A 13,148-nucleotide genomic window follows, 5' to 3' on the forward strand; every position below is an offset into this window, starting at 1 on the left:
GCCAAACAAACAAAAGTTCACTGCAGACAAACAAACATAGCGCCGGTGCCGCAGCCACAGACACAGCCGCAGCGGCAGCCACAGGCAGAGTTGTTGTCATCATCATCTTCATCGTCATCGTTGCCGTTGTCGTCGTCTTTGAGGTTGTCGTGTTGTTGTTGTTGTTGCTGCCATCGCTGCAACGTTGTCGCTATCTTTGTGTGTCACAATTTTGCACGCTTCCTTCAGCAGAGGCGATTGGAAAATGTTGCCGTTTTTGATCTATGCTGGCATGCGCATGCCAGCAACGGCAATTGGCCAAGCAAACACAAACATAGACAGAAAGGCAGACAGACAGACATAGTTACGAGTTAGACAGGGGCGGACAATGGGGCACCGACAAGTGCAGTGAAAACTTTTCGTGGCTAACAAGTTTTTCTCTTTTTTTTTCTTTTCTTTTGCCCAGAAGACAGGGACAGCAGCAGAGGAGCTGACAGGCAGCAGCATGTGTATGACAACAATTTATGAACGGTTGGCGTGGAAAATTTTTGGAAAAGGTTGATGACAACACAAGAAGAAGGGGATTGACTCTGCCACACACCAAATATGCATAAGAGGCGGGTTTTTATCAAAAGACTTCTTTTTTTCAGCTGTGCAGAGTTCGCTGGCAAAAAAAGAAGGGTTTTGTGGCTTAAAATTAAGTTTAAGCAAATACTTGCTGACAGTCAGCGCAGCAAATATTTAATCTTAGATATCTTATCTTTATCTTTGTAATTCAACAGCCGTGTTTTCTGCCGGATATTGATTTATTAATATATACTTTCATTCTGCATACCAATTTACAAATAAACGCAAGCTATAACTGACTTAATTTTTGTCAAGAAAATTTAAGTAGAGCAAACAATTGACTGCATTTTGAAGTGTGAACAGTATAAACAACCATGTAACCATGTATATTGCACCGCCAGCATTTCTTGATTTTTTTGTTAAAATTCCAAGTTGAATTACATTTTATGATTTTTTAAAAGAGACTCTTAAATCTTGGGTTGCCATAGTGAACTCTGTTACAGGCTTTATATATTAATTAAACTGTTTTATTTAAATGGAAATTTGCACTTACATTTTTCCTTAAGTGGTGGCGTCTCGGGCGGCGTTATTTGCTTAAGCTCCTTGCCCTGGCGAATTGACTCCATCAGCTGCTCCCGGGGCGAGGGCGTGCATTTCAATGGTGGGCCCAGTTGGCGTTCCGAGGCCTTTAATTAAAATCCATAAGCCATAAATTAAAGAGTAAACGAATGGGTTTATTTTAGCAAAATATATATATGTATATATATATATATATATATATATGTGTTATAACATAAAAATTCACAAATTGAAAGCGAAAGAGCGCGATAGAAGGAGACAGTTAATATAGTTGAACATAGGAGTATTGGACGATCATATTAAGCATTTGTTTGACTATTGGAAATGGGCATTGGGAACGCAACACACACCTTCTTTAATGGCGGCCGTGACCTAATGAACTCCAAGATCATCGCGTGGGCATCCTTCTTCACGCGCGGCGGTATATCACCGTTGACCATCACCTTGCGCAATTGGTACTTTCTGTGGTAAGAAGAAAAAAAGAGAAATTTCAAATATTTATATTTGATTAGAGTTGTCTGCTTTGTGGTTTGATACTCTCTTTGAAGAGTATATAAATGATCGTGCTATTTGTGTTCTTTGAGTAAGTTACAGGTTATAGTTATCTACTGAACACTGATGTATGTGACTACTTAAATAGAATCAATAAGGATCCGGAAAGAATTTGTACATATATTCCACATATCTTGACTTCCAAAAAAGGCCAATATATAAATTTCCCCATCTGGCGAATTAGTAAATTCAATAGATTGTTTTGTTAAAGATGGCAGATAATATCCTTAAAAAACGTGGAAAAAAACAATTGCACTGAGGATGGCATACCACATAAATATCGATTTTCCTTAATATCAATAAATATCGATTTTCTAAAATATCGATTTTCAATAATGTCGATAAATATTACATTTCCATAGTATCCATAAATATTGATTTTCCATATATATCGATTTATCATAGACATAGTTCGGGAATTATGAGAGCAAGATACACCCAATTTGGTTTGTAGGTTCCGTTCTATACACAAGCATATGTACAATTTAAGCTACAGAGTATCTACTAGTCGTGCACACCCGACAAGAGCACTTATACTCATTTTCATAGGTGTCTACTTACTTGGCGCGTATATCGCCCATAAGTATCTCATAGGGCGTCAGCTCGTATTCGATGGGCGTGCGCTCGTAGTTGCGCTTCTTCAGGCGAACACCGCGTCGCAGTTCATCGATAACCTGCACCCAGAAGCGTGCCTATGGAAAAGAGAAAGAGATTAATAAGTCGGTTATAGTTGTTTATGTATGCAGTTATTTCTAAGCATATTGACAGACATGCACTAAGCTTAGGACTCATGCATATTGAAAGCATTTGCAGCTTGTTTAGTGGACGTACTTGCAACGTTCTCCAGAGTTCCAGCTCGTGCTGGATAGGCAGCAGGTAAGACAGAGACAAGAAGTGTGGAGGGGTTTAGGCTTAGAAATTGCAATCGCCACTCACTTTAATCAGCGGCGCACAGCGGGTTGCAGCTACTTAGCTTCGTTGGCTTTTCACTTTTTCCGCCGTTGTGAATATATTTAAATTAATTTAGCCACAATTTAGACCTGCTGTGATCAAGTCAAGCGCTTCAAAACCAATCGCCGCTCATTACACGAACACACACACATACACACACACACACTTGACACTTCAGATGGAAGTTGTGGCAGTTGCACCTGGCAGTTGGCAGGTTAACAGTGCGTATGAGTAATGTGTTCGATGTGTGTGCGATGGCAGGAAGCGTATTCAGCACACAATGGCAAAGGTGGGGGAGGGGGGGGGGGAAGAGCGGGGTTTGGGTGCAACTGATTAAACTAGATGTAACAGTAATTCGCATTTTCACTTTTCATGGTGGCGGCGTCGCTTTTCCTGTTCCTGTCAACGAGTGCGTCAATTTGCGGCAATAAATTTTGTAGCAGCTCATTAAACATGCAAAATAATCGTGCCGAAAGGGGGGGAGGGGTTGGGCTGCTAATTTACACCCACAAAGCTGAGAGGCTGCGCGGCACATGTTTTCTCGTTTTTTGGACACAATCGCATAATCGACACAAGGCAGCAAAAAAGTCGACAAATGTTGCATTCAGCGCTAGGCTGTAGTTGTTGCGCTTCAATAAATGCAACAACAATAGCCATGGCATAAACAACAACAGCGCATCATGGGCAACGTGTGGCAGCTTCCGGAAGCGCTTGCAACAGTTTGTTGTTTGTTGTTAAGCTGCCATGTTGCATGAAATATCGCACATGTGCGTAGCGCTTGCAAAATTCAAATTTTGTTTCAATTTTTTTGTTTTGGTTTTTGGGTAGCTGGAGTTTCCAGCAGCATCATCAACGAATATTAGCATAAAAACAGCAGCTCATCATTATCATTATCATCATCATTAGCATGTTAAGCAGCAAAGCGAAACACATGTAGGGCTGTGCCTAGGAAAATGCAGTTTATGTTGATATGCTCGATAGCATCGGCTAAAAGGTGAAAGAGATTCCCGCAATCTAACAAACTATACGCACCAGAAAGAGGGGCAAAAGTTGAATGTTGAATCAGCAAGCTGTCCAATTGTTGCCAGTGATAGCTTAAAGGAGGTCTAGAAACCTTTTTGACTAAGAAGTTAATATAATTCTTATACGAAGAGTACCCCAGGCCAGCGTTAAGTTCCAATTCTATTCAACACTTAATCCAACAAACCCATTGAAGAGCTGTCCTATTGGGATTTCCATGAGCTTAAGAGTCAACTAAATTCATTAAGTACAATGCATTTTATTTGATTTTTAAGCCACGTTAATTAAAATTAGGTTAGCGCATTGCACCTATGACTCTTTAATGTGACGTTTGAGCCAAGCTAAGTTATTTCTAAAAAGAATTTAAGGTACAAATCTTCCACTAGAGTTTACCGTATGCTGTAATCCCATCTAATTTCTTCCAAGTAATTACCTCACTCCTATTCCAGAAATCCCAAGCTAGACAACAGGGAGTTACCCGCTCCAAAGCAACTGTTTCGGCTAAAAGTCCAGCAAAGCATGAAGCACAAAGAAATATGTATATAATAATGCAACAAACAAAAGAATTTCAGTAATTCCAGCGTTAAGCTCTATCCAAAAACGGGGCAACAATCAAAAAAGAGCCAAACAGATCGGAAAACCGTTTCTTATGGTCTGCATATCGCGTGGGTTTGTCGTTCCGGTCTTAACTAACAGACGGGCTGTAGGGAGAGGGGGACAAGAGGCATCAACTACTTATTGTGTGACATTCTGAAGGCTGTTTGGCTTCCGAGAAACTGATAAAGCGCTGACTATATAAAGTTTGTTGCGTTTGAATTCTACCAAAAAATTCAAAATAAAACAAGAGTCCGGAGTGTACGACTTGTAAATACCCTATAGCCAGCATTCAGGGGTCATCACAAACCTTCGCACTTCCTTAATACATATTTACATTTAATAATTTGAAATAAACATAATCTGTGTGTGAACTAGGAAGAGCTACATTCAAAAGATCACATCTCTCGTTGTTATAGTTCCCGAGGTCGAGACGTTTATACAGTCAGACAGACAGGCGGGTCGACATCGCTTGAAGAGGCCTCCTTTTGCCTGTTACATACAAGCCGCAAAACTAAAACACCCCTTTAAGCCATTTTCATAGGGTACAGGGAATAAAAATTGAAGAAAAAGAGTTGACATATAAACAATAGACAGGTGAAGAGACACAGAGAGAGTCTAGAGAGGAGGTGAAACCTTATCAATTTCAATGGGTACAAACCGTCAGTCAGTCATTCGCTTTGCCTGATAAGAACAGGCACAGTTTTTAATCAAACTCTACAATTGTTAAGAATTACACAAATATCATCAAAAGGCAGTCGCTGTAAAATAAATACTTATTTCGCCTGCAATTGGGAGCTTTACCTTCTTTATGGGTGCCATGAATGGACTGTATACAGTCTTTGCGCAACAAGTCATGGGTATTAATTGGCCAATTGGACTGCGCCTCATTTTATTATAATAATAATATTTCTTTTTCTGATTTTTAATCAGCGCCATTCAACGAAATGCAAATTTTTGTTGATTTAATTACGAATACGGCGTTGATACGGGCCTGAGAGTTAGGATGGGTTGGCTGTATTTATGATATATGATATCGACTCGTATGTAGTCTAGCGCACGCGAACCTATTTTTTGCGGTTTTTCTTTCCTGTTTTATCAACATGCAAAATGATGTGTGGGGCGTGTGCCCAAGGTAACTTTGTCGGGTCGGGCATAACAGGATATTGGATACGCTTTAAGGCAGAATGAAAAAACATACAAATCATGATCGTTTACTGATGCTACTAGCTAGATAGGTTTGGGAACTGTCATTGTTGTAAGCAATAATTATACAAAATAAGATACTTTTCCATTTACTTTGTGTCAGCGATTTCTCTAGCGAGTTTCCAGTCTATGGGCAATTTCAAAAGTCGACGCTGTAACTATTTGGGAATTATAACTGCAAATTTTCATAGATGCTTAAGATTGTCGAATGTTTAGAGAAATGTGGTATAATCGTCTTTGAACATTGCTCTTCTTTTCTCTTTTAATATGAAAAAAGCAAGCAAGCTGCCTCAAAAAACCCACAGACCTTGAATTGTAAACTGACAAAACACATTGAAGATTGTCCATGTTTTTCATCTTCTTTTTTTGCCACAAACCTATTTGGCTTGCGTGCTTGGCCAATTTGCGTGTTGGTCTCAATGGATTTGGAGGCCCAATAGCAACCACAAGCGAATTCCTGAGCCGGCCTCGACATTTTTATTTTTTATTTAAAGGTCACACAAAAAACACGATTACAAATATATATATATATATGCATTTGAATCCAAATATTTGGCGCTAATGTGTCGCACATTAAATGTATCTCGCATAGTCGAACTCATTAGGATAATGGGAGCTGTCAAACCGCTGCGAGTCGATTATTAAAATTAAAAGTGAATTTTGTGAAATGGTTCACTTTTTTTTTTGTATTGTCTTTTTCGCCTGGCCCCGTGTTGAGGTTAAAACGGAAGACGCCCCTCCCCCCCTACCGTCATGCATCTGTAAAAGCCGAAACATTGCGCGTGATCTCTATGATAATGGTAATGATAATGATGATGGGTGCCTGCCGGTGGATTCGAAGAGGTGCGCCAAAATAGCAGCCAAAGAGTCGGTCGTGATTCGCTGTGTAGCCCACTTTAAAGACCATTAGTGGTTTTTCCTCAAATATTGCATAACATATCGAATCGAATGTAAGATATAGCCCGTGTGCTTAAGATTGGAAGGGGACTTACCCAGTCGTTGAAGCCCAGCTTCGCTAGCTCATACTGCGTGCTTTGAGATGTTTCTGATGCCTTTATTAGTTTTTCGGTATCTAAAAAGAAATATTTAGACAAATAATTAGGGACATACAAAGTTGGGATAGTCGAGTTTTTGTTGTCTTGTAACCTACCATTGTTTAGGATTTGTTGCAGAAATATTCGAAGCTCTATTGTTTCCGTTACTAAGGCGCGACAAACGGCTTTGTAATGGTTCTCTGGTAATGCGGGCTTTATATGGTTTCTACAGGTCTGTAATCAAAATTAATCAAAGTTGAGTAACCAGGGAAATAGCTTTTAATAACAATTTAAATATAGTATGTATATGAAAGAGAGAGAGAGAGAGAGAGAGGGGGGTTAAGAACTTAGGAACACTTTCTGAGCTGTGCCATCCAATCACCTGGATAAGATTTAATCTGTTTTTGAGATTTTTTAGTTAGGTTGTGTATATTATCAAATATTTTTGAATACGAGGAAACGCACTTTGCAATAGATCGGTAGATTGATAGATGCAGTACTTTGTATTTATCTGAAGATGACAAAACTCCGTTTAGGAAATAATTAATTTGTTTTTTTACCTGTACCTATATATACTTACTCATATTTAAAAAATTCTTAAATGGAATTATATTCGTTTTGTGTTCCATGTATTAATGTGACTTTATATAGGCATGTTTACCTTTAAAAAATGTTCAACTACTTATATTAAAATGTTACTTTGAAATACATAATCTTTTCCCAATTAATTTTCATTTTTTTAAAACCCAAAATATATATGCCTGTCATATGATTTGCCGGAATATTGTAATTTTTTTCTGAAAATATTTAGATCGCGTCGATCACAGAACCAATAAGAGCTAGATACTTGAAATTTTAAACGTAGGGTCTCCTAGGGCTCGATAACTTGCCATATTTTCAATTAATCGATAAAAATCGATATCGAAATCGTGTTCTTAGGTTTGCAGAGCTAGAGTCACTAAATTTGATATGTAGCTTCTTGAAGAGAATATATAGATAATTATCTTCAATTTTATAGCTATCGAAGAGTGTTCAGGGTATCGGAAACTGCCGACTAAATCTGTTTACTGGTTTATCTCATGGTTGATCGTTTAAAATATGCTCTTCTGTCAAAAAAGGAAACTATCGTGAAAAAATTGAAGCCCCTTGGCGCCTATTGTCTTCTTTAACTATCTATCGATACACCTTTCGAATTTTTTGCTTACTAATCTACTTAACAATAATCCATTGCAAATTTTCAACAGCTGCAGGTTCTTTTCTAATTAGCTTGCCAGCTGGGCTAACAACGTGTCTAACTGGGCCATAACCCATGCTAAGCCCTGCTAGCAGTCGAAAGAATCGCATAGCCAGTGCATACAGTGCTTTTTTTTCTTTTGCCAGGCTTATAGCAGATGCTCCAAACTTAACATTTGGCGCAAATGTGTTAGAAAAGTCAGGCAAGTGGAAAATATTGCATGCCACCGACTGGCTGACTTGGTGGAACGACTCGAAACCCACTGCTCAATGTTGCCTGACAGTAATGTGTCAATTCTATAAAGTGGCTCATTAGAGAGGGTAGAACGCGCCGACAGGTGGCGCTGCTGTTGCTGTTGCCACTGCAATCGATCCATGTGATGAGCAAATGCGCATTGAGCTGGAACATAGTGAAGCGGCGGTCCGGGGGTCTCTTGGCTATTATGCTAGCCGGGGGGGCTCAATCAGCAATGCAATGCTGTTTATCACACGCCTGAATGCCAAATTACCAAATGATCGTGATCTTTTGGTTATGGATTGGCATGGCATGGATGCGGATGCAGTGCAACGTGAATTCCTACAACGCATTAAGCTGTGAAATCAAGTGCAGAGCGATTTCCTATTACGAAATGGCCGCAACGTGATGGCTATTTGGTTATTTAATATCTGCCATACTGCCGCAATATGAAATTGCCTGGCAGAGATCTGGTCTGGTCTGGTCTGGACTGGGTAATCTAGAACCCGGGCAATTGAGCTAGCCAACTGAGCGCTTGTTGTTTTGCGGTTAGCCGCGATATAGATACAGCTACAGATACAGATACAAACGCATAGATACAGGTAACAAGTATCTGAGAGTGTGCGCCTCACTTGGTTAACTGTAAGTGCAATTGCTGTTGCGTCCATGCAACGTGCGCCAAACTAGTTTTCCCACACTGCCAGCAACTGGATATCCATATCTCTCAGATATGTATGTCTATGTATATAAGCCAAATGGAGCAGTCAAAGCCTGGTCAAAAGGTTACCCAAATGACGGCGCACCTCCAATGGCTGCAGGAAAGCTCAAGTGTGAACGACTGAAAAACACCCTGTACGATATTGCTAACTTCTTCGATATTTTATCCTAAACAGTAAACTTAACAATTGAAAATGTATTTCTAATAATAGTAATATTTTAATTAAAATGATTAGAAAATTGCGTTTCTAATTTCTAAACGATTTAAATTGCTAGACAAATCAATTTGTAAGGATTGTATCTGGGATAAGGGGATAAAGGGGGCTATCATTAAAATTAAATTAAAGATTCTCTCATCCTTCCTACTTCCCACCTATAACTAAACACACCACAATTGAATAACATGTTTTAACAGGGTATACACGTAATGGGAACTGACTCACGGCGCTAAAAGTTCAATTCAACTGGCAAAACTTTGATTTGATTCAATTTGCATTCGTGTTTTTTTTCGATTTGGTTTTTTTTTTTTTTGGCAATTTATCAACTGCCGCCTACCAAAATGTCGAAATGTCAAGAGTTTTTTTTTAACTTACCTCGATTATATGCTCCAGTTCTTTGGTATTGTTGCGCTCCTCCTCGGACTCGTCCTCCCAGCGCTTATCCCCCTCCTCAATGCCCTCATCAATGCAGTCATCGTCGTTTTCTGCAATAAGAAATTAAATTGGGATGAATGGAATATCGTTTCGCGAGTTATTCATAGTGTGACGAATTTGGTTATCTAAGCCTTAGCCTTGATATTTGCAATATTATTTTAATTTTCTCAAGTAAATAACGTTGCATTGTACAATATCCAAGTACGACCCATGATATGGGGGTTCCTAAGTGATTCATTTGGCGATTGTCGCATTTGAAAGGCCTTGGGTGAGAGTAGTTTTATTTATGGAAGCTGAGCGATTGACGACTTTATTTGTACTTTTTTTGTACTTCTTTGTTGCGCCCAGTGAGTAAATGTTATTATTGTAGTACAGCTGATGGATGATTCAAGCATTAAGCTTGGCTGAACTCCAAGTACTTTTGCATTCTCTATGACCCATAGACATGTGTTTCTTGATTACAAGCTGTTTATTTTTTAATTGATGAAACTAATATATTTATGTTACGAGACATTGATTCATTTGAATTAAAATTTTACAGAGTTTACTATAGTTATCGAACATCTTATTGTTACAATCTCTTTATACAAAGCTGAGGATTATTTATTTTATTTTAACTACAAACTTTTAATTTTTGAAATTTTGTAGATTTTCTAGATTTTAATTAAAGCTGACGTGTATTTTCTATCTAATACGAAGAACTTCTGTTTACCCATATATTCTATCGCAAATGCAAAGATTGTTGCAAAATAGTTTACAAAGATTTTCCTCTATATATCTATCTATCTATTTGTGTACCTCTCTATCAATATATTATTCTAATCCTAAAATCAATTGTCTTTAAGCTTGTTTCTTTCATTTTGTTTTTAATGTTTCTTCAATATTATTTCCTATAATATTTTTGTCTTTAGCTTTATTGTTAAATTGATTTTGTGCGCTTTAATAAGAAATATATAATAATACTTACCATCTGCTGTCATAAAGTGGAACAGATTTTCAAGTTCCTGCGACATTTGGCATTCTTCGTCCTCTGGAAAATTGTAATCTAAAGCGGCATAAACAACTTCTGCCAGTTCACTTATAATCTGTAATGATAAAGAAAACGAATGTTAATATTACTATAATTCTTTTTATATATTATAGTTAAAAGTTTACAACCTAGACTTTAATTAACACTGGCGTGTGAGCCCGATATAGTTATTAAGAAATTCAAAGGTTAAGGACGCAGTACGATGCTCATGAGATCATAAAACTGGATACGCTTTACGCAGTGCCAATGTTATCTACTCTCTGGACCTTTCTATTGCTAGGGTTACTATGATCAGCAATTTGTCTCAGCCCGTTGGTCTGCCCCAAGGGGGGGTTTCGCTGTCAGTTCATTAAACTGGCACTCTAATTGGAGCTGAAGTTGACGCTTCGTAGAAACTGAAACAACAACGCGCAAATAAACACTAATTGTTTGTTGTTATTGTTGTTGCTTGGGCGCTACAGTTTTTGCCTGCTGAAGTTCGAGTTCAGGTGCAACAGCAGCAGCAGCAGCAGGCGGCAGCTTCAACTTCAACTTTAACTTGATGGCAACAAGACACAACAACGATGACAACATCAAACGCCAAAGTGCAGTGGCAACACGTTGTTATTGTTATTGTTGTTGTTTGTTGTTTGTTTTAGTTGCTATTGTTCACTTTCACTTTGGTGTTGGGCACTTGCCAAAAGTGTTAAAACACTAAAACTGAAGAAGCCGTTAAATAATAATTTGCAGCTGCCGCCAGATTGCGTTCGTGAACCTCAAAGCTTCAAATTCCCCGCTCCACAAAAAACAAAAAAAAAAGCAGAGAAAAATAAAAACTCGATCACCAAAGCTGATCGCCCACGCGAAAAGTCTCTTCTCGTTAGCCAAACCTTTGGATGGGGGGGATTATAAAACAAAATCTTGGCTCTCTGGCCTAGGTCTACGCCAGTTGGCATTGTTCCACTTGATTTCGTTATTATTATGAAAATTAAATGATAAAACATTGTGACAGCTGCGCATTCGATGGTACCACCGTCTGTTGCCCACTGCGGGACTGACTGGCATTTTCAAAGCTTGACACATGTGGCATGTGGTAACTAATGGCAGCTAAACAGCGGGCAGGGGCACCAGGAGCGCTTACATCATTCTCAAGAAGGGCAGCAGCGACAGCGCATAATTAATGTGAAAAAAATAAACTGATATATTCACAAAGAGCTGCTAAAAGTGTGCATACCCTATTAAACAACTACTTGACATAGTTAGAATGTTTTGCGCGCAATAATCAAAATCATTTTCATATTTATTTAGATAACACGAGCTTTCCTTATGCTCTTGACAAGCGGTTATTTTGCCTAACGAGATATTCTTTTTTTGTTTAGAAAATTTGTAATTATATTGATAAATAAAAACTTAGAAAATAGTTTAATATAACAAAGATACTTTGAAAATATGTTGTCGATAGTAAAATTAATCGATTACGACAGTCTAAAAGTACAATAGCAGGGTCAACAGGGTCAAAAATCTAAAAAAAAAGTCAAAGGCTCAATATTTGGATCATTGGAATGGATCTGATCTTTACCCAGCGAATGACTGAGATAAAGTTATAATGCGTTTGGGTTTTTAATTATCAACAAGTGTAAATCTGACATGGTAAATAGAACGTTATTTTTGCATATTTCTAGCAGAGAATTAGGATTTTTTTGGCCAAGTAAGTTTTATATATGTATGTAAATAAAGGATTTGCATAGTTCTGGGTATGTATAAGAAAGGAGATTTGTATATAAATAAAGGGTTTCCAGGTATCCATATATACCAAATTTTTAAAAAATTTCTTTTGACTACATCGATTAATTAGGACGTTTTCAAATAACCTAGTAAAAGCTTATGGAATGCTTAAGTTAGTCAGATTTCCAAGTGCAAGCTACCTGCTAGCGCCCATTTAAGGCTATTCAAACACAAGCTACAAGTAGCTGCAAGCGGGTTATTTAAACATTGTGACAAACCCGTAATGCCTTTTAGCAAGGCTCTAATTATGTGAGGACAAAGTAAGGGAAATAAAAAAAATATATAACGACCCCGAGACACTTCTAAGGAGGGGCCGTCCATCAGGTGGGCCTGTGAAGTTTCTCATGCAATTAGCAAAGCGGAGAACAACAAACTGGATGACTGGGAACAAGTGCATAGTGGCAGAGATCTTTTTCTAGCTGAAATACCAAAGGGGGTTTTTTTTTAACTTTTTTGCAGCTAGTTTGCATATCTATTAAATAAGTATACGGAGCGGGTGTATGCTATAGACGAAAACACACCCTCAAGAGTCGCGGCCCAAAACAACTAATTCGTGTTCTCACCACACTTTAAGTAGTGCTCCGTTCCAATAATATCAAAGTTGAAATCCAAAGCGCAAACATGCAACGCGGCAATTATTAGACCGAGTTTCCAGTTGCCCCAGCACCAACATTTGTTTGGCCAACAAAGCGGCCAAAAAGGTTCCCAACACGCCCCAAAATCCAAAATCCAGAGGAGCTATGTAAGAGGGGACGCCGGGGACGGGCCGTTACCTTAAAGTGCACAGCGCTGAGAGGTCTGCTCTTTTTGTAGGCCCTCCCGTTCATGTTGTCGTCACCGCCATTTGGCGTGCCGCTTGTCAATCTTGTCAGTTTAACCTTTTGAGTGACCTCCATGTTTACTTTTTAGTTCGGTTTGTTGCTATTGTTATTGTTTTTTCTTGCTGCTCTTTCGACGATTCTTTGGCTTTGACTGTGTTTTAGCTTGTCTTATTTTAGTTTCTTTAATAAGCCAACAAAAAATAAACCAAGTAG

General features: G+C 38.4%; 1 protein-coding gene across 4 annotated transcripts in view; it reads right to left on the reverse strand.

Moving 5' to 3' along the window:
- spir (spire) overlaps positions 1-13,148 on the reverse strand; it is a 58,982-nt gene that overhangs the window by 10,410 nt on the left and 35,424 nt on the right. For all 4 annotated transcript variants that reach the window (XM_064679382.1, XM_064679379.1, XM_064679378.1 and 1 more), the window contains 7 exons: positions 10,288-10,405; positions 9,261-9,370; positions 6,599-6,716; positions 6,441-6,520; positions 2,239-2,369; positions 1,476-1,587; positions 1,100-1,232 (listed from right to left, as the gene is read on the reverse strand). In XM_064679382.1, the coding sequence (XP_064535452.1) occupies positions 1,100-1,232; positions 1,476-1,587; positions 2,239-2,369; positions 6,441-6,520; positions 6,599-6,716; positions 9,261-9,370; positions 10,288-10,405 (802 nt within the window). The remainder of the gene's footprint in view (positions 1-1,099; positions 1,233-1,475; positions 1,588-2,238; positions 2,370-6,440; positions 6,521-6,598; positions 6,717-9,260; positions 9,371-10,287; positions 10,406-13,148) is intronic.

This window comes from Drosophila montana, unplaced genomic scaffold, assembly GCF_035044405.1.
Source record: "Drosophila montana isolate Dmon_TW-CO22-7 unplaced genomic scaffold, ASM3504440v1 contig_1_1, whole genome shotgun sequence".
Taxonomy (NCBI): domain Eukaryota; kingdom Metazoa; phylum Arthropoda; class Insecta; order Diptera; family Drosophilidae; genus Drosophila; species Drosophila montana.